Source organism: Dromiciops gliroides, chromosome 5 (genome assembly GCF_019393635.1).
Source record: "Dromiciops gliroides isolate mDroGli1 chromosome 5, mDroGli1.pri, whole genome shotgun sequence".
In the NCBI taxonomy this organism is placed as follows: domain Eukaryota; kingdom Metazoa; phylum Chordata; class Mammalia; order Microbiotheria; family Microbiotheriidae; genus Dromiciops; species Dromiciops gliroides.
The window spans coordinates 220986895-221007597 of record NC_057865.1 but is presented as its reverse complement, the minus strand read 5'-3'; the positions used below and the strand labels follow the sequence as shown (position 1 = coordinate 221007597).

Here is a 20703-nt window from a genome sequence, read left to right as displayed (position 1 = left end):
CTTCTTCTTCTTCTTCTTCTTCTTCTTCTTCTTCTTCTTCTTCTTCTTCTTCTTCTGGTGAGGCAATTAGGGTTAAGTGACTTGCCCAGGGTCACACAGTAAGTGTTAAGTGTCTGAGGCCAGATTTGAACTCAGGTCCTCCTGATTCCAGGGCCAGTGCTCTATCCAGGTCCAGTGCTTGTTTTTGTTTTTTTAAGTGAGGCACTTGGGGTTAAGTGACTTGCCCAGGGTCACACAGCTAGTAAGTGTTAAGTGTCTGAGGCCGGATCTGAACTCAGGTACTCCTGACTCCAGGGCCCGTGCTCTATCCACTGTGCCACCTAGCTGCCCCCAGGTCCAGTGCTTCTTAAGGGCAGCCAAGCAGAACCAAACCAGAGCCTGCTGAAAGTGGATGGATAGGTGGAAGCCAGCTGGGGGGAGATGCCCAGGACTCACTGGAAGCTTGTTTTGCTTCATCTTTTTCTAACTTCGGTCATGCTTCATTTGTGGAGCTCACCAACAATGCCCTAGTGCCTATCTGATGACTTCCCTCCCATTCCCCCCCTCTGATATTTCGAGAAGGAAGGAAACAGACCTCATAATCTACCCAGCTGTTGTATCACTACCACATCACTTGGAAAGGTCTTTGACTTCTTAATTTTTGGTTTTTTTTGCAGGGCAATGGGGGTTAAGTGACTTGCCCAGGGTCACACAGCTAATAAGTATCAAGTGTCTGAAGCCGGATTTGAACTCACGTACTCCTGAATCCAGGGCTGGTGCTTTATCCACTGTGCCACCTAGCTGCCCCAGGTCTTTGACTTCTGTTAAGTAAATTTGCAATTAAAGCACATTTTATTTTAGTGTGATCTATATCCTAGTCCCTGAATTCAAGGGCTGAGAATTAGAGAAGGAATTTGTTCCCTATAAGGAGCAGGAGCCTATTTTTCCTCTTCAGCAGAAGTAGGAAGTGGGAGCCACAGTGGAGAGATCACTGAGATTATTAATTCAGATACTTTTCCTCGGTGTGGATTCATAACTATAACTTCTATCTATAGGATCCTTGGATTTTATTTTGCCTTGAAAGCATGAAAGTATATTATTATTTCCTCCTTCAGCATAAGAAAAGTTAGTAATAGTGGGGCATGTGGGAAGGGACTTGGTGTCATTTATCTGATGGTGCTTATTGGCCCTGCATGTTGACTAGACTTTGACTTCTAGTCTATACCCCTGACCCTAGAAAATGTCTGGTACCTACATCCTCAAAATCTCCCAAGTAACTGAAGCCCATTCAGTGACAGCACCCCATTAGAGTGGATCTGAACACACCGAACCCCCAAATGTCACTTAATTGATTCTGACTTGCCAACTATTAAATCATTGCCTATGAACCCCTATTTTCATTTCTGACCTTCCCCTCAGTTCACTTAGGATTAATCACAAAACTGTATAATAAAGCAAAATAACATTTATTTACAACAGGATTAAAACCAAGCAGCACATACTCTGATCATCCATTTCCCCAAATCACTTCCTCCTTCTCTAATTTCAGGACAATGGAATTTCCTATTTGCTTCCTGATATTCTGAATCCACGCTTCCACCTTTTTACTACTTCTTGGTTCAGTATTACAAGCAAGGTAATACCAAAGTTATTATAACTTGCCCTGGCATGTAGGCACTATTATTATCCCTATTTTAAAACTGAAGCAATTAGAGCAAACAGAGAGTTTAAGTGACTTGCTCAGGGTCGCACTGCTAGGAAGTATCTGAGGCCAGATTTGAACTCAGGTCTTCCTGCTTCCAGATGCTCTCTCTACTATGCCATGTAACTACCCCAATTCATCTGTACTGACTCTTCTCATATTCCCTCTTTTGCAACGCTTATGCAAATACTCCCATCCAGAGTGTATATTGGGGAGGCAGCTAGATGGCGCAATGGATAGAGCACTGGCCCTGGATTCAGTAGGACCTGAGTTCAAAAATGGCCTCAGACACTTAACACTTATTAGCTGTGTGACCCTGGGCAAGTCACAACCCCAATTGCCTCACCAAAAAACAAAAACAAAAACACAACCAAAAAACAGAATGTATATTGGAGGAAGGAATCTTTCACCTGCTGCACTTCACACAGGCTTATGGGAAATGAAATCCTTATGATACCATTGTCTCCTTTACCAAGCTGTTGACTCTTTTGTTTCATTATTTTCTTGCATCACTCTCATTCCCCCCCTGCCATTTTTCCTTTGCCTCTGTTATTTGAGTTTTTAAATCTTTTTTTGAGTTCTTTCAGGAATTATTGGGGGTGGGGGGAGAGTTGTGACAAATTCACATTTTTCTTAGAGGGTTTACATGTAGCTGTTTTAACTTCATTGTCTTCTGCATTTGTGTCTTCATTTTCCCTGTCACCAGAGTACACTCAGGTTCTTTTTTTTCTTTACTAATTTTCCAGCCTATTTCATTGTCACAGAGGATATACAACACAGAGTCCAAGTGAAAGATGGATTTCTTATAAATATTAAGAGCATCTAGATGCTCTTATTTGTGGGTAACATGTGATGATTTCATTTTCACAGGGCCCATTAAACTACAGCCATAGTGATTCATTTCAAAGTATCTTTTTTGGTGGTTTCTTATGTGCATAAGGGGGTGATTACTTCTTTGAATTTTGTCATTGCATGAGCTTTCCTTCTTTTACAAACTAGATATAATTGAGGCCTTTCCCCCCATATATCCTTTATGTACTGAAAGTTTTGTTTCCTTTGACCCCTTAAAATGTGAGTTAGACTCCCAAGGTAAAAGTTTTGTGCCCCTCCATCAGAGGCCTTTGGTCCTTACTGAAAAACAACTCAAGGCCATTCTCTTAGCACTAGCCAAACAATTTAGAGGCAGAACTCCCTGGGAAAACTCATTCCCACATTAATTAGTTACCATCCTGTATACATATGTAGTTTTAATTGCTTATTGCTTTCTTTTCCTTTTATCCCTGAAAAGTCAAAGAGTTCTCCCCCTGTTTTCCCAATTATGACTTCATAGATAAGTGTCCACCTGGGCTCAAATACCCTTATATCCACTGGGGTCACAGATAAGATGCTTCACATTCCTCTTGTTAGCTAACCTTGAATAAATCAAGAAGCCTTCCAATCCCACAATATTACCCACCTCAAACAATTACTGAACCCCAAAGCTCCAAAGCCTAGATCCGAAAGCAGAGGTAATAGATAACACCTTATTCCTCACCCATCATACCATGGAATCCCCCAAAAGGATGGAGCATCCCACATGTCGCAGATAGGACTTTTCCAGCACGAAAAGAGTGAGCTAAGATGTCATCATTGGAGCAGTCAATTTGGACAGAGGTTTGGGGGCCCACGGAGCCCCATTGCTGACAGTATAGCTGGTTATATAAAGAATATTGTTTTATAAATCTCTTGTGAACATAGGTCTTCTCCTTTTATTTCAGTGCCCTAGTACTTACACAATCACTCATTTGTCGAAACCTTTGCCACCAAATGTAGGAATTCACACAAAGTGTTGTCAGCTGCAGTAAGCGGCCCGAACAGTTAACATCTATTTGCTAATTGTTGTTCATTGTTTCAGCTGGGTTCAACTCTTTTCTTGGCAAAGATACTGGAGTGGTTGGCCATTTCCTTCTCCACCTCATTTGACAGATGAGGAAATAGAGGCAAACAGGGTTAAGTGACTTGCCCAGGGTCACACAGCTAGCAAGTGTCTGAAGCCAGATTTGAACTCAGGTTTTCCTGACTCCAGGCACTGCCCTAACTAGCTAGCTGCCCTAACATTTATATAGTGCTTTAAGGTTTATAAAATACAAATATTATCCCACTTGATCCTCGCAGTAATTCTTTGAGGTAGGTGAAATTATCCCCATTTTATAGATGAAGAAGCTTAGGCTGATAGAGGTCAAGTGTCTGGGATCACACAGCTAATAAGTATCTGAGGTAGAATTTGAACTTAGGTCTTCTTGATTCCACGTATGGCACTCTATCCACTAAACCAGCTAGGTGGAGCTCCAGAAAAATGCAAAGTCTCCCAAATTAGATCTATCAATTATTCAAAAGAAACCAACCAGACTATCTATCTATCTATCTAATCTATGAAAAACCAAGTGGATGAAAACAGCTTTTTGTCCAGACTATGACATATAGTTGAATGGACAACACTCATTGTTCATGATAGATAAGTCAGATGGGCAATGAACTGAACCCAGAATCAAATAGGAGAAAGAGACCATGTTGGGGTACATTCTAGAAATTACACACTGCCATATTTAACCTGGGCTTCTCTGGGCCTGCCCACTTCTTTTTTTTTGTTTTTTAGTGAGGCAATTGGTGTTAAGTGACTTACCCAGGGTCACACAGCTAGTAAGTGTTAAATGTCTGAGGCTGGATTTAAACTCAGGTACTCCTGACTCCAGGGCCGGTGCTCTATCCACTGCGCCACCTCGCTGCCCCCTGCCCACTTCTAACATGGGCATAACACCAAGTACCCTACCAGGTAGATGTCAGTAGCCTCCTGTGCTTGGTTGCGTGAATCTCTACAAGACTGAACCATTGGCTCCCATTCACTATTTTGAGGGTTAAGTGACTTGCCCAGGGTCACGCAGCTAGTGCCAAGTGTCTGAGACCAGATTTGAACTCAGGTCCTCCTGAATCCAGGGCCTTTTCTTTACCCACTACACTACCTACCTGCCCCTTGACTGTGTTCTTTGTAGGCCTCCTCTCTGATGTGCCTAGCATGGATACCATGATCTGAACTGGTGAGAGGGGGTGGACCACCCTTCCCTACTCTCCTTCTTTTACCCTCAGCTCCCAGAAATGAGCCTGGGGGTGGTTGTTTCTATTCTGTGTTCTTTGTCCTTAGTTCTAGGTGTCATAGGTGATCCCTGCAGGATGGCATTTAAGCAATGACAACCTTGGAGCCAAACTGTAGACAGGATGGCACAACCAGCCAACCCCTCATACCAATCCTGAGCCACCAGGGTGTCTGGGCTCAGCACCCAAGGAGGGTTTGGGACTTGGAAGTGGGCATGTGCTTTATGAGGGCCGAGCTAAGCCATGAGCCTAATGCCCCTCCCCTCTCCAGAGACTGAAGTGGTGCAGGGTCCACATGTGGAGGAGGTAGTCTGGATATTCTATGATCATCCCCTTTGAAGTAAATATTCACTCTGTAAAAGGTCCTGTATTATATATAAATTACCTTAAGCATCTCCCAAAACAAGAGTGCATCTTTTTAGTCCCAATATTCTTCTGGTCATGCCATCTGGTTACAAATCATGGAATAACAGTCCCTGAAGAATTCGTATTCTGGGTCACCCAAGGGTGAAGAGAGGGGCCCAAAGAGAGGCTAAAGCAGACAAAAAATGGTATGTACTCACTCAGTGATAAGCATGGTGGATGGACCTCCTGTGGATGTCTCACAGGAAGATATGAACAGGAGTGACAGAAGGTGAAAAGTCAAGCAGAGCACACTGTTGGAAGTGTAGTGCCCCTACATCCCTGGAGATGGATGTGAGTGGGTCAGGACAGAAAGCTCTAGCCAACTCTGACTCAAAGGTGTTGACTATGACTTCAAAGAACTGTTTTCCTTTACCTCATCCTAAAGAAAAGAGAGCTGAGAATCTCATAGAGGCAAAGAAAAAAAATTAGTGAAGAGGAGAAGGATATCAATTTTCCTCTGGCTACTGCAATGAAGACAAAGAGAAGAGAATGGAGCCATGATGGTGAAGAAGACAAGGACTACCACCTCCCCCTGCCACTGACTTCCTACTCAAATGGCTTCAGCCATGATACTATGAGGACCAAAGAGGGAAGGATACTGTGACCCTGATATTGAACTGTTTTGTTTTTGCAGGGCAATGAGGGTTAAGTGACCTGCCCAGGGTCACACAGCTAGTAAGTGTTAAGTGTCTGAGGCTGGATTTGAACTCAGGTCCTCCTGAATCCAGGGCTGGTGCTTTATCCACTGCACCACCCAGCTGCCCCCTGATATTGAACTGTTTTACTGAGCTCAGTATCAGCCAGACAGAGTGAAGGTGAGTACTGTGTCCTCTGTGCTGAGGAAACAGGATTTAGTGAATTAATCTTTTGCCTCTTTCCCCCCTTCCTCATTCTCTCTACTTAGAGAGAGATGAATCTACTTTACCAATTCTTTTTTTGTTTGTTTGTTTGTTTGTTTTTGGTTTTTTTTTGTTGGTTTTGCAGGGCAATGGGGGTTAAGTGACTTGCCCAGGGTCACACAGCTAGTAAACGTCAAGTGTCTGAGGCCAGATTTGAACTCAGGTACTCCTGACTCCAGGGCCGGTGCTCTTATCCACTGTGCCACCTAGCTGCCCCCAATTCTTTTTGTTAAGATCCTGTGGGGAAGGGGCAGCTAGGTGGCACAGTGGATAAGAGCACCGGCCCTGGAGTCAGGAGTACCTGAGTTCAAATCAGGTCTCAGACACTTAACACTTACTAGTTGTGTGACCGTGGGCAAATCACTTAACCCCAATTGCCTCACTAAAAAAAAAAAAAAAAGATCCTGTGGGGAGAGAGATACAGAGAGAGATGGAGAGATGAAGAGAAAAAGAGATGGAGAAAGAGAAAGAGATGTGGAGGGAGGGGTAAGAGAAAGGGAAGAGAGAGAAAAGGAGAGACAGACAGACAGGCAGAAACAAAGACAGAGAGAGAGAGAGAGATGGGCTTCTTTACCTTATATACTTCTAGAAACATATACACTTTCTTACTATTAGGAAATGTTAGAGGGATTAGTGAAAGCAATGAGATCTTAGATCTACTGAAGAATCAAAGCAAGGACCTGAAAGAAATTAGATATGGACTATATGGGCAGCTAGGTGGCACAGTGGATAAAGCACCGGCCCTGGATTCAGGATGACCTAAGTTCAAATTCAGCCTCAGACACTTGACACTTACTAGCTGTGTGACCCTGGCCAAGTCACTTAACCCTCATTGTCCCTCAAACAAACAAACAAAAACCAAACAAACAAACAAGATATAGACTGTAATGGAGACAGTAGTCCATGGATCTTGAATAGAGAATTCCAGATGAGTAGGAAGTACTTCTGACTTCTTAATGAGGGGAAAAATGTGATGAAGCTGCTGCTGGAGGAAGTGGCAGTCATACTATTTCAGAAGGATAGAGAAAAGGCAAGGAAGCTATGGGGACTAAACCAGGATGAAATATTGATGGACTGGACCTTGGAAGAAGGAGGAAATCTGAGAAACTACAGAGAAATAATCAGCAGTACTTGATGGTTGGTGAAGTCTTAAATGGAAGGTGTCAAAAATAATTACCGCGAACAATCATGGAACCACTGGAAAGTGTTGAGAACTTGGTAATAGGGGCCTTCTTGGAGTTAGCAAAGGAAGCTGATTTGTGGCGACAGCAAAATGAAGATTCAAGGAAACGTCTTATGGATAACTGGAAATATGGAAGTAGTCAAAGGGGGAGGGATCAGGGCACGGCTACATGGAAACAGGGGTTTGGCTGGGGAGGTAGGAATGTCTGCAGAAAAACCAGAGTGTGCCTCTTAGGCCCCCATCTCTCCCAGTTTCATGCGTGCCTTCCTGAGGCGCAGCAAATCCTTGGAAAATATTTGTAGGTCCAGGCACTAGTTGATGGGGAGGGCACAACAGGAATGGAAAGGAGAACCCCCTCAGCCCCAAAGAGAAATAGGAGGGCTCCACTACCTGCAGCCCAGAGGTGATCTATCACTTGTCCTAACTCAACAGATAGTGGGGGTTGAGGACCCCTAGCTGGGGGTTTGTGTGTGGGGGGGCAGAATGGGAACCAAAAAATAGAAGAAAAAATCTGGCTGCTTTCCCAGTTGACCCCACTTGGTGATTTTCAGCCCTAGTGACAAGTCATGCCATCAGGATGAGCCCCACCACAGCCACAAACATGGCATGTGGCCCAGGTGGACTGACTTTCAAAGCATTCTAACCATTCCTGAAGAGTGCTGAACTGAAATTCAGGGGTGAAACTTGCACAGATGTCAGCTGAGGAGCCTGAGGTAGAAGCGGTCCGTGCCCAGTTTTGTCCAACGGCAGGGCTGTAGCAGCCCACAGCCAAAGAGGTGGCGTTTCAGAGAACAACAGCCTTGCAGGGCACCCCTTTAGCAGGTGGCAGCTGAGTTCCCCAGAGAGGTGTTCCTGCAGTCACACAAGGCAATCCTCCCTCCAGTGTCCTTGTAGCTTGAGGCCCCGCTGCTCCCTGCCAAAGCATTTGTTCTTTTCTTCCCACTGGCACAAGGACTTTTTGAAGTTCTTTCCCATTTGTTTAGGGGGAGTTAAGAATGATTTTATCACATAGGCTTTCCTGTTAGCTATGTTTTACTGTGGTCAATTAAATGCTTTGATATCGGAGACTGCACTGGATGGAGACTCAGACTGTAAATCCCCCCCCCCCCACACACACACACATTGAGCCTAAGTAGAATGGGTAACGGGAATATTACATTCCAAAAATATTTGTTATTTTATTTTCTCAATGAACATATCTCTCCCTTTCACCTCCCCCTGCACCCTGGAGGAGAAGAAAGAAAAGAGGAAAGAAGGAAAGAAGGAAAGAAGACAGGACAAACATTTGTAACAAATATGCACAGAGAAGCAAAACAAATTCCCACCATGGCCACGGTCCAAAAATATCTGTCTCATTCTGCATCTTGAGTCCATCACCTCTCCGCCAAGAGGTTGGGTAGCATCATCAGTTCTTTGTAGTCATGGTTATAGTCAGTTTATTCCAGAAACATTTATTACTAAAATATTCAATATGGATGAGACTCTATGGGGCGGGGAGGGGCAAAGAAGGTTGTAGGGAAAACAAGATGAAGCAAAATGGAAAAGCGATGGCAATCGAAACCTTGAAAACAGGAGAGTGTTTTCTCTAGTAGAAACCATCTACCCCGACAACAAGGGTCCGTATAAATGAAGAACCTGAAGGCTAGAGAGGGGATAGAACCAAGGTCTCCCAGTCTGGTGTTGGCAGAGGAGGGGTTGGGGCTTAGACCTTTCGGCTCCCAATCTAGTGTCACTTCCAGAGGGATAAAAACTTCCAGGACTGAGCCTTGCAAAATACCTACTAATAAAGCATGGGAGGAAGAGAATGAGCAAATGGAAACATGAACCGGTAGTGTGCTAATCTGGTCTGGGATTTCAAGGAACAGCAATAAAGCCTCATATCAGTTGGTCTACCTTTAGGGTTTGTTGATGATATGCAATAGTGAATGGATTCATTCAAGAAAGGTAAAAGATGTGTGCCTCACTTACCTACTCACTTACTTCCTCACTGCCATGCTGGGTCCCAGACTTGACCTCGTTTGGGGAAATGAGCACGTAGCTCTCAAACAAGCAAATAGGGGCAGCTAGGTGGCTCAATGGATAGAGCACCAGCCCTGGAGTCAGGAGTACCTAGGTTCAAATCCAGCCTCAGACACTTAACACTTACTAGCTGTGTGACCCTGGGCAAGTCACTTAACCCCAATTGCCACACTAAAAAAAAAACACCCAAAACAAGCAAATAACTCTATCCAAGCACTAGGCCGGGTATGGGTGGCCCACACCTCCTACAAGCTTTTTGGTTTTATTTTATTCTAAGATTGACAAAGAGAAGGAGGAAAGGCCTTTTATAAACACACCAATTTTGAGAAAGCAGAACTCAGGTTATCTCCCCAGTATACCAATCTTCACCCCAGGGTGGGTAGAACTTCTTTGTAGTAAGCAGTTTAGCTCATGGATGTTCATCAGCAACTCACACTAGCTATCTCTGTCTACACCTCCCCTCCTTCACTGGGTGAAGGGGACTGATCTAACTGGGATGAATGGGAAGATAAGCCAAAACCAAGATGAGCACAATGCCGGGGATGTAAGAGAGAGAGAAGTTTAAAAAAAAAAAGTGTCTAAATGGTAAAAAAATATAAGACTTGAGGAAATTGTCTTTCATTAAGCTAGAAATCTGTTTATGTCTCTTTACTGCCTCCTGTTCTTTGCCCTTTTTCTTCTCTTCCTCAGCTGCACGCCCCTCCTCCACCATCTTGCTAAAGTCTCCTATCTTCTAGATTCACTCACTGATAATAATGGAGCAAAAAACCTATAGAGGATCTCGGGAGCTGGCAGAGTAGGAAGTGAAGGGCTGTAAGGATAAGCAGCCAGTCATACTATCACTCTTCACGTGTCTCTGTGTATATATGTCTAGGCATATATACATACATGGATTACACGTGAGCTACATATTGGCACAGTCATGACAGTACTTTGTAAGGGGCAAATTGAGCTGTGGATCCATTTTGGTAAAGGATTGCTGGGAAAGGGGTGTGGCATGTACTCAGCTAGGGTCTAAAGGGGTCCCTTGCCAGGGGAGGGGGATTGCCATCCCAGGGTTTACAGGACAGGTTTGGGGGCAGAAGGAAGGAAGGACAGTGGGAGAGGCCTCTCCAAAGTCGGGGGCCTCCAGGGTGTGTCTCAGCCTCGTTAATCTATGCTGTACACACTCAGCTGTAAGACGAGCCTCTGGATCTGAATCCCAGCAATCCTCCAACAGCTCAGGCAACCCGCCGGGCTCCTAGGAGAAAGGACGGAGAGTCAGGCCACCCTACCTGCCCCTTCCAGACTCCCCCCACACCCATCGACAGGCTGTCTTTGTTGCTTCCCCCACTTCAGCTTTCTTCTCTATTATGCCTTACAGGCTCCTGGGATTTAGAGTTAGAAATCACCTACTCCAACCACCCCATTTTTTTTTCTTTTCTTTTCTTTTTTTTTTTTAGTGAGGCAATTGGGGTTAAGTGACTTGCCCAGGGTCACACAGCTAGAAAGTGTTAAGTGTCTGAGGTTGGATTTGAACTCAGGTACTCCTGACTCCAGGGCCGGTGCTCTATCCACTGCGCCATCTAGCTGCCCCCCAACCACCCCATTTTACCAATGAGGAAACTGAGACCTTCTTTTCAGAGTCAGCACGGGACACTAGTCTTAGAGTCCAAAGACCCTGCTTCAGGTCCTGGTGGGGTGACCTTATAGAAATTTGCCCCCCTGGGTCTCAGTTTCCTCATCTGCATTTCTTTTTGTGCTTCCTCGTTAGAATGAGATCATGGGGGGCAGCTGGGTGGCGCAGTGGATAAAGCACCGGTCCTGGATTCGGAAGGACCTGAGTTCAAATTCGGCCTCAGACACTTGACATTTACTAGCTAGGTGACCCTGGGCAAGTCACTTAACCCTCATTGTCCCACCAAAAAAAAAAAAAAGAATGAGATCATGAATGGAAAATGCTCTGGGAATGTGAGTTATCATTTTTATTAGCACTGTCCTTGGCATTCTCTCATGTTACATCAGCCCCTTTCAGAGTAATGAAAATTCTCTTTCCCCAAAACAGGTTCTTTCTGCCTTCTAAGTTGTCAAACAATTTGTTTCTTAAACTAGTCCAGGCTGATGTATTAATGGGAAAAAAGACCTTCCCCCTTTTCAATTAACTTGGATATTTTAATAGGGGTCTTCCCTTGTTGTCTAACCTGATAGAAACTAGTATTAAGATTATTACAGGGGGCAGCTAGGTGGTGCAATGGATAGAGCACTGGCCCTGGAGTCAGGAGAACCTGAGTTCAAATCTGGCTTCAGACACTTAACACTAGCTTTGTGACCCTGGGCAAGTCACTTAACCCCAATTGCCTCACCCCCCCAAAATATATTATTATTATTATTATTATTATTATTATTATTATTATTATTACAAGTGAGTAGGGGAACAGAGGAGAGGAGATGGCAGAACTAGGACTAGAAGATATTTTGAGAGAGAAAAAATTTCCCATTACTTAAAAGACTCAGAATAGATAATTGCTTATTTCAACTATGCCGAAGGCAGGCCCCGGCCAGGACACAGACACAAATGCAGACGACATAGAGAAAGAAACAAGAACCCAAGTAAGAGAAACTGAGGCACAAGGGGGAACCTTCCTCTAGACACCAGTAGTAGAGGGATGGAGCTGGCCAGTGTGATAGGGAGACCTTCCTAAAGCAGGGAAATGAACAGCAGAGTTTAGAAGGATGGGATTTGGGGGGAATGAGACGAGGTAGAGAGGAGGACAAAGAACATTCCCAGGAGTGGGGAATGGCCTATATAGTCACAGGAAAGAGAGCTAAGGGAAGTTTCACACAGAGCCAGGGAGTCATAAGTGACAATAAGACTAGTTGGGTTTAAGGAGGTCTACACTGAGAAGTTTGGGTAGAATGTGGGGCTTAATCCCCTCTAGGGCAATGCCCCTCCCTCCTTGTAGCAGCCCTCCTCCCCTCCCCCCCTACACACACACACTTACACTCACAATCACACACACTTACACTCACAATCACACACACACACACACACACACACACACACACACACACACACACACAGTCCTTTCCCTCCCTCTCCTCTCCTGGTCTTTATGCCCCTCACCATGGTGGTACGGTACCAGCTCGGGGGAATGTGGGGCCTCCTTCTTTCTGCCACAGCCAGGGCCCAGAGCTCGCAGGTGGTGGGGGTGCTCCCCAGCTCAGCTTCATAGGCTAGCTGGAATGGGGGAGGCCTGTGGTCTGGAGGTCAGGCACATGGGATATATGAGTCAGTCTAGGGTGTTTCCCTTAGGATGGGTGAGGGGTGGGAGAAGTGATGGGGGGGAGTAGAGTTTAGGAATAACTCAAGAAAGAAACTCCAAGGAGACCAGAGGTCAGGACTTCTGAAGAGGGTGGGAATTGGTGGGGGTGGGGGTGGGAACCAAGGTCAAGGAAAGTCATCTAGGGACAAGAAGAGCCACACTGAAGTTAGACGACCAAGCCTTCCCCCTTGATAACTCTCTCTAGGCCTCAAATATTCTCTAGGAGATGGGGATAATAATCTCTGCTTGGCCTATCTCAGTTGGGAGCATATTAGGGAGAAGATAAGAGCCAGGGAAAGAGTGGGTGATGTTCCCCGGAGGCATAGGTATGTTTGAGGGTGAGAGATGTGTGGGGCATGTTCAGGGATGCTCCAGCTCCTCACCAGGCCATAGGTCAGGGCATCGACTTAGTGTCTCCCACAACAGCAGAGAAAGAGAATAGATATCGGCCCGCCGTAGGGCCATCCCCCAGTCCTGAAGATCCAGAGTCTTGTCCAGGATCTCCGGAGCCATGTACCTCTGAGTTCCAGCCTTGGGTGAAGGAGGACCATAACCCTTGCATCGTTACCATGGCAATCTGAGAGTAACAAAAGCCTCATCTTCCTCCCCTACCCCACCCATGCAGCTACCCAAGAACATCCTTGCTTATCTCTTCTGCAACATAACTTCCCCCACTTCCATCAAGACCCTTGCCCTCAAACTGGGGACATTCTGGGGCAGCTAGGTGGCGCAGTGGATAGAGCGCCAGCCCTGGATTCAGGAGGACCTGAGTTCAAATCCGGCCTCAGACACTTAACACTTACTGTGTGACCTTGGGCAAGTCACTTGACCCTCATTGCCCCATTAAAAAAACAAAAAAACAAAAAAAACTGGGGACATTCCTCTTCCCTCCTCCCCCCTGCCCAAAGTCCCTACCTCCATGATGATGGCTGGGCCCTGGGGTTGGGTGGGGAGCCAGGTTGGGGGCTGAGTAAGGCCAGGCAGAGCCAAGGCGAGGCCCAGGTCTCCAATGGCACATGAGCCATCATCCCGGACAAGCACATTGTGGCTACTCAGGTCTCTGTGGGCAATGCCTGGTTTATACTGACCTGAGGAGGGGATTAGAAGTCAAAGGTTATCCCTCATCCTCTTTTTCATAACCCCCAATTGCTCATTCCTCCTTCCCATGCCCAGGAGGACACAGAATCCCAGTTTCCCCGGGGGCTCACCATCCCTCCAGGATTCCTCATGCAGGAAGGCCAGGCCCCTGGTCAGAGAGAGGGCAAGCTTTAGAGAGTGGCTCCAGTCGCAGGTGTGGTGGGCCAAGTAGTGGCGTAGGGAGCCCTAGAGGAACAATTACATGGTAGGAGAAAAACACCAGAGCTAGAAGAGGAGGGAGCAGGCAGAAGACACAGACAGTGACATCTCCTCCCACACAAACTTTGAGAGACATCATTATCACTGGGAGAGGACAGATAGCTTTAATGAAATTCAATTATTTACTGCCTAATAAGTGTTTGAGGCAGCTAGGTGGCTCAGTGGAGAGCACATAGAGCCCGGAATCAGGAAAATCTAAGTTCAAATCTAGTCTTCAACACTAGTGGTATGACCCTGGACAAGTCACTTAACTCCTGTTTGACTTAATCCACTAGAGAAGGAAATGGCAAAACACCCTACTATCTTTTCTTTTCTTTTTTGTTTGTTTTTGTTTTTTGTTGTTTTTTTTCATCTTTGCTTTTTTTTTTTTAATGTGAGGCAATTGAGGTTAAGTGACTTGCCCAGGGTCACACAGCTAGTAAGTGTCAATGTTCTGAGGCCAGATTTGAATTCAGGTACTCCTGACTCCAGGGCCGGTGCTCTATCCACTGAGCCACCTAGGTGCCCCCTTGTCTTTGCTTTTTTTGTTTGTTTGTTGTTGTTTTTTGGGGGTTTTTTTTGCAGGCAATGGGGGTTAAGTGACTTGCCCAGGGTCACACAGCTAGTAAGTGTCAAGTGTCTGAGGCCAGATTTGAACTCAGGTCCTCCTGAATCCAGGGCCAGTGCTTTATCCACTGAGCCACCTAGCCGCCCCCTATCTTTGCTTTTTAAAAGTATTGATGTGCTGTGGTTCACAGGTTCACAAGGAGTTGGACATGAATGACTGAACAACAACAGCAAAGTGTAAGGGACTTCAGTAAAAAGATAGAAAATCAGATTGGAAGGCAATGATTAATAGACTGTCAGCTAAGGAGAAAGTTCTGTAGACAGAGGGATAGAGAGGGATAGGAGGAACTAAGGAAAGATAGCAGCATGGTGCAAAGGGACAATAGTGGACAGAGGAAAAGTCACATGAGAAGAGATAGGTCAGAATAGAGAAATAAACTGGAAGAAGGAACAAGGAATGGGAGAGCCCCGGATAGCCACATTCCTCCCCACTGTCACCAGACTCTTACCCTGGGGTAGAGCTGAAGAACCAACAGGGGCCCAGGGGGCAGTGGGCCGGGGCCCCCTCTGCCAGCAGCGATGAATCGTACTATGTTGTCATGCTGCAGGCCAGACAGCTCATAGAGTGCCCTCTCTGCCTGAAATTGGGGTGCTGCCCAAGGCGGGAAAGCTTTGATGGCCACGGGCTCCCCTTGTAGGTGTCCTGCCCACACCACCGTGTGGCCTCCCTCTCGCAGGACCTGAACAAAGGGACGATACACTGCAAGGGGGCTGGGTTCATCGCCTTTGCTTCAGGCTTCTCCCCCTCTGCCCTCATCATCCTATCTATTCCAGCAAAGAAACAACCCAATTCCCCTCCCTACCCAATTGTTGGAATTGAGGCATTGGGGCTTTTCCCCTCCACCAACCCCTCCCTCCCCAACCCCCTGGCCCGACATGACATAGAGAAGGGAGACCTGAGAGAAGCGAAGCTCTTGCAGCTCCGGCAAGTCCTGGCTCCAACCGCTGCCTGGCTCGGGTTCTAGTTCCTGGCCCCCCGAGGCCCTAAATGCCTTCCACTTTCGAAGGGCTGGAGATACAGTTGGTGGGGGGCCATAGGGTTGGGAGGCTTGGGACCAGCATGCACAGGACCAGGGGCTTGGGAGGTACAGGGTTCTTGAGAGGCAATGGGATGGGTGTGAAGGAAATGGAGATCATGGGACCAAGACCACGGGCAGGAAGTAACGGGACCACGAGGGTTACTGAGGACAGAGGGAAGATGAGGACCCAGACCCAGGGGAGGCTGAGAGCAGAGAAAGGTCAGAGGACTTGGCTCCCGGCTGAGAGGGCATGGCCATGCCAGAGGGAGGCTGGGGGAGAGGGCCCAGAGAGTACCTGGGAGGTGTTTGTGGGGGGGGTGACACAGAGAAGCATCAGAAGGATGCCCAAAGGGCACTGGGGGGAAAGGGGTGGCAGGGGTCAAGGCTGTACCCAAGATGCTGCTGCCCATCATAAGAAGAAGAAACAGCCCCAACAGAGATGCCACCACCAGAAAGGAGTCCCCTGGAAAATAGAGAATAAACTCAGGGCTGGGGGGATACTCTAAAATATCCCCACCCTCCCCTCCCCTTGGGGACTCTGGGTACTTGATCCCCTTCCCACTGCTCCCATACAGTTTTTCTGGCTATCTTCTTGTCACCAGGGTAAAAAAAAACATCCCAAGGTCAGGAGGAGGGAGTAGGAAGGCCGGGACCAGGAGGAGGGAAAATGGGGCATGGCCCTCTTCCCATTTCCAAAGCACTCCCCACTCTCCCCCGCCTTGCTCATACTGGCCCAGCCCGGCCTTCCAGCCTGGATACTTGGACCGCAGAGGAGTGATTACCAGGTGGAGATCGGGGACCCTGCGAGTTGGGGGTCCTTGAGATCCCGGGAGGGGGCAGGTGGCTGTAATTAGCATTGCAGAGATCAGTACCGCAGGAGCAGGTGAAGAGAGTGAAGCCATACCCAGGCTGGGCACGGCGGGCTGGCTCACATCTGGGGGCTTCACAACCCGGCTCATCGCTGTCTCGGCACCCTGACCCGAGTGGGAAGGAGAAGGGGACAGAGGCCGGTAAGATGAGCTCCCCTTTGAGGAGACCCACTTTCCCCTCTCTTTTTAGAGGTGTCCCTTCAGTCTCTGAAATGGCCTTGCTTCCCCTACTATCCTTCCCCTCAGAGAAGCCAGCTAGCTTCACTCTTGCCATGTGTGTCTCTCCATTCCAGCTCTCTCTTCCCCTCGGGTACTGCTCACTCCCAGTCCCGGACACTCACCCTGCATCTCCAGCTGAGCCCCATCCTGGGTCAGGTTCCATATTCCAAAGCAACAGTGGCTGTAGAGGCAGCGGATGCCCCAGGGAGGGCCAGGCCCTGCGTCTAGTAGCTCCCCCAGGGCTCTTGTGCTGCCCTGTACCCCAGGGCCCTCAAAGAAAACACAAGTCCGGTGACCTGGCGGGGCTGAGGACACGTCACACCTCTCAGGATCAAGGTGGAAAAGTCAGAAAGTCAAGATGAGACCCCCTCCTAACGCTCTCTAAGAGCCAACGGGATACTTATTGCCGGCGTCTTCCCTCCATCTTCCACCCCCTCCATCCCCAGCTTGTCTCAGGGGTAACCTGCCTTGGAAGCCAGAAAGCCCGCTGAACAACCCCATTCCTGTAGACACTTACCCTGCACAGCTACAGGAAGAAGCAACCAAAACCCTAGAGTCCCCAGCATGACTGAGGAGGGGGTCTGAAGGAGAAGGTTTAGGGGAGGTTGAGCTAATGTTGGCGTCTTCCCTTTGGCCGCCTGGCACTGTGGGGCTCTCAGATCCCACCGTCCCCAACTCCTCCTCCCTGCCCGCCCCCACCCTCCTTCCCCAGCCTGTGTGGGGGAGACAGCCACTGTGGGGGCGGTGGTGTTGGGGGGGAGGAAGGAGAGGAAGGGAGGAGCAGGACCGACCTGAGATCCTCTGGCCTCTTCGTGCACTCCTTCCTTCTCCGGTCAGGAGGAGCAGGGGGCCTAGATGCTTAGCTGAGGACTCAGAGACTTTTATAACTTTTTCTCCTTCTGTGGCACGAGGAAAAGGTGTGGGCCTGCCCGAGGGGAGGGGGCCAAGGTACCGTCTTCAGTTTTTGGAAATCCCAAGTGTTCCCCACAAAGACCCCTCAGCTGACTCCATGCCTCCTCCCTCCAATCAGGCCTCGGTTCCCTATGGTTCACCAAAATGTCCAGGAAATCTTGGCCTTAGGACACACATTAGAATGAGGAACTCAACTCTTTGATGAACTGGACTAAATTGAAGGGACAAACAAAACCAGGGACTAGGTTGCAATTTAGTCTGGGACCGCAAGAGGTCAGCACACATGGGAGAAGAAGGGGCAGTGTCATTTGGGGGAAACCCCAAGTCATTAAATCAATCAATCAACACTATTAATAAATATTCACTGGACACCTACTGTCCCATTTTAGGTAGGTGCTATAAAAGACAGAAATAAAAAGCCCTTCCCTTAACCTTACTCTCGCTATCCCCTTTCTCCCTGATTCTTTACATTTAAATTTCTAGAAAAAGTTGTATACACTCAATATCTACACTGCCCTGCTAACCCTGTTCTATCCACAATCCTTTGCATTCTGTCTTAGAGAAGCTAGAATGTAAGAGACTGACCAGGATGAAGAGAGGACAGAAGAGTACATAAGACTATAGGAATGCATGAGTAGTGCCTGGTACATAGTAGGCACTTAATAAATGCTTGTTGCCTTCTTGGACTTTAGCCAGAAAATCAGAAGACTTGGGAGATGGGAGAATATCATATCAAATCATATGATATAATAACATAACATCACATCACATCATCACATCACATCATATCACACATCACATCACATAACATAACATAACAATAGTTAGCATTTATATACTACTATGTACCAGACTGCACTAAGCACTTTATAAATATTATCTTATTTGAAATCACTACAACCCTGAGGGGTAAATGATATTATTATCTTCATTTTACCAAAAAGTGAAAAGTGAGACTGAAGCGAAAGAGGTTAAGTGACTTACCCAAGGTCTCACAACTAGTAAGAATCTGAGGTCAGACTTGAACTTGTTTCCTTACTTCAGACACAACTCTCTAGCCATTGCACTGCCTGGTTGTCATTATTGTTATTGTTATTGTTATTGTTATTGTTACTGTTACCAGCAGCAATATTGAAAAATTCCTATCAATAACAGCTATTCCAAAGAGGAATGAAGAGCCTCTCATGTGATAGCAAATCCCCCATCACGGGAGTTTTTCAAGCAGTGGTTCGATGAGCACTGTGGGTAGATGTTAAGTAAGGCATTGCTGGACAGTTATAGGTTAGGCCAGCTAACCTCTGTTCTTCTATCTCTATGATTTCTCTATTTCCCACCACTCTACAGAACCTGTTTTCTCAAAGTTAGCACAGATTCTATTTTGGTCACCATGGGAGCATTTGTTAGAGACCTGGAAGTGATCTTGGACTTCATCTAACCAAGGGGCTCCTCAGGGTCCTGTCCGGGATGCTCTTCTCTTTTCCCTCTATACGGCTTCATGTGTTGATCTCTTTGGCTCCGATGGATTTAATTATCATCTTTATACTATTATCAAATCTATCTATCCTGCCCTAACCTCTCTGCAGACCTCCAGCTTCCCATCTCCAACTGTCTTTCAGACATCTCAAATTGGATGTCCAAAACATAAATCATTATCTTTCTCCTAAATCCTTCCCCCACCCCCTTCGATCACTTTCAGACCTGTCCAACTCTTAATGACTCCATTTGGGGTTTTCTTGGCAGAGATACTTGGAGTGATTTGCTATTTCCTTCTCCAACTCATTTGACAGATGAGGAAACTGAGGCAAACAGGGTTAAGTGACTTGCCCAGGGTCACACAGCTAAGTGTTTGAGGCTAGATTTCAACTCATGAAGATGAGTCTTCCTGACTCCAAGACCAGTTTGCCACCTAGCTGCATCCCCTACCTTCCCTAGTCCTATAAAGGACTATACCATCCTCCCGGTCTCTCAGGTTAGAAACCTAGTCCAAGCTGGCTCCTTACTATCTCTTGGATAGAGTGCTAGGCCTGGAGTCAGGAAGACATCTTACTGAGTTCAAATCCAACCTCAGACACATCCTAGCTATGTGACCCTGGGCAAGTCATTTCACCCTGTTTGTCTCAGTTTCCTCACCTATAAAATAAGCTGGAGAAGGAAATGGAAAACCTCTTCAGTGTCCTTGCCAAGATAACCCCAAATGGAGTCACAGAGTTGGACACAGCTGGAAAACTACTGAACAACCCCTCCATATCCAATCTGCTATCAGATTTTACCTACAAAATGCTCTGTTTAGCATTCAAAGCCTTTTACAACCTAGCTCCTGATTCCTATCCAGTCTTCTTACACTTGACTCCTTGACTCATACTCTTCAATCCAGTGACACTGGCTTCCTGGCAGTTCAATGATTGAGACCTTCTGTCTCTGCTCCAGGCATTTTCCCTGGCTCTCCCTCTTCATTGTCCTGTTCTCCTTTAAGGCTCAATTAAAATTCCACCTTCTACAGAAAACCTTCCCCAATTCCCTTTTTTTTTTTTTTTTTTTTTTGTGGGGCAATAAAAGTTAAGTGACTTGCCCAGGGTCACAAAGCTAGTAAGTGTCAAGTGTCTGAGCCTGCATTTGAACTCAGGTCCTCCTGAATCCAGGGCTGGTGCTTTATTCACTGCCCCTCCCAATTCCTCTTTTTTTTTTTTTTTTTTTGCGGGGTAATGGGGGTTAAGTGACTTGCCCAGGGTCACACAGCTAGTATGTGTCAAGTGTCTGAGGCCGGATTTGAATTCAGGTACTCCTGAATCCAGGGCTGGTGCTTTATCCACTGTGCCACCTAGCTGCCCCCCCTCCCAATTCCTCTTAATTCCAGTGCCTTCCCATGGATAAGTATTTCTTATTTATCCTGTATATATAGTTTGCTTTGTATGTATTTGTTTGCAAGTTGACTCCCCCATTAGACTGTAAGCTCCTTGAGGGCAGACTGTCTTTTGCTTCTTTTTGTATCCCTGGCACTTATAAGGTGCATTGTCTGCTTAATAAATGTTTACTGATTAGTGATTAGTCCAATCTTCTTCACTTTATTTTATTTTTTTAATGTATTAGTGTATTTTATTTCCAAA

The 20703-nt window shown here is 46.6% G+C and overlaps 1 protein-coding gene across 1 annotated transcript; it reads right to left on the bottom strand.

Moving 5' to 3' along the window:
• Positions 1-10319: 10319 nt before the first annotated feature.
• Positions 10320-17253, bottom strand: AMHR2 (anti-Mullerian hormone receptor type 2). Its single transcript, XM_043968849.1, has 11 exons — positions 17205-17253; positions 16810-16992; positions 16382-16573; positions 15991-16062; positions 15477-15589; positions 15030-15260; positions 13827-13941; positions 13534-13706; positions 13002-13149; positions 12420-12556; positions 10320-10556 (listed from the first exon to the last, which is right to left on the bottom strand). Exons 1-11 carry the CDS (start codon positions 17251-17253, stop codon positions 10320-10322), a joined length of 1650 nt encoding a protein of 549 aa, XP_043824784.1.
• Positions 17254-20703: the final 3450 nt, after the last annotated feature.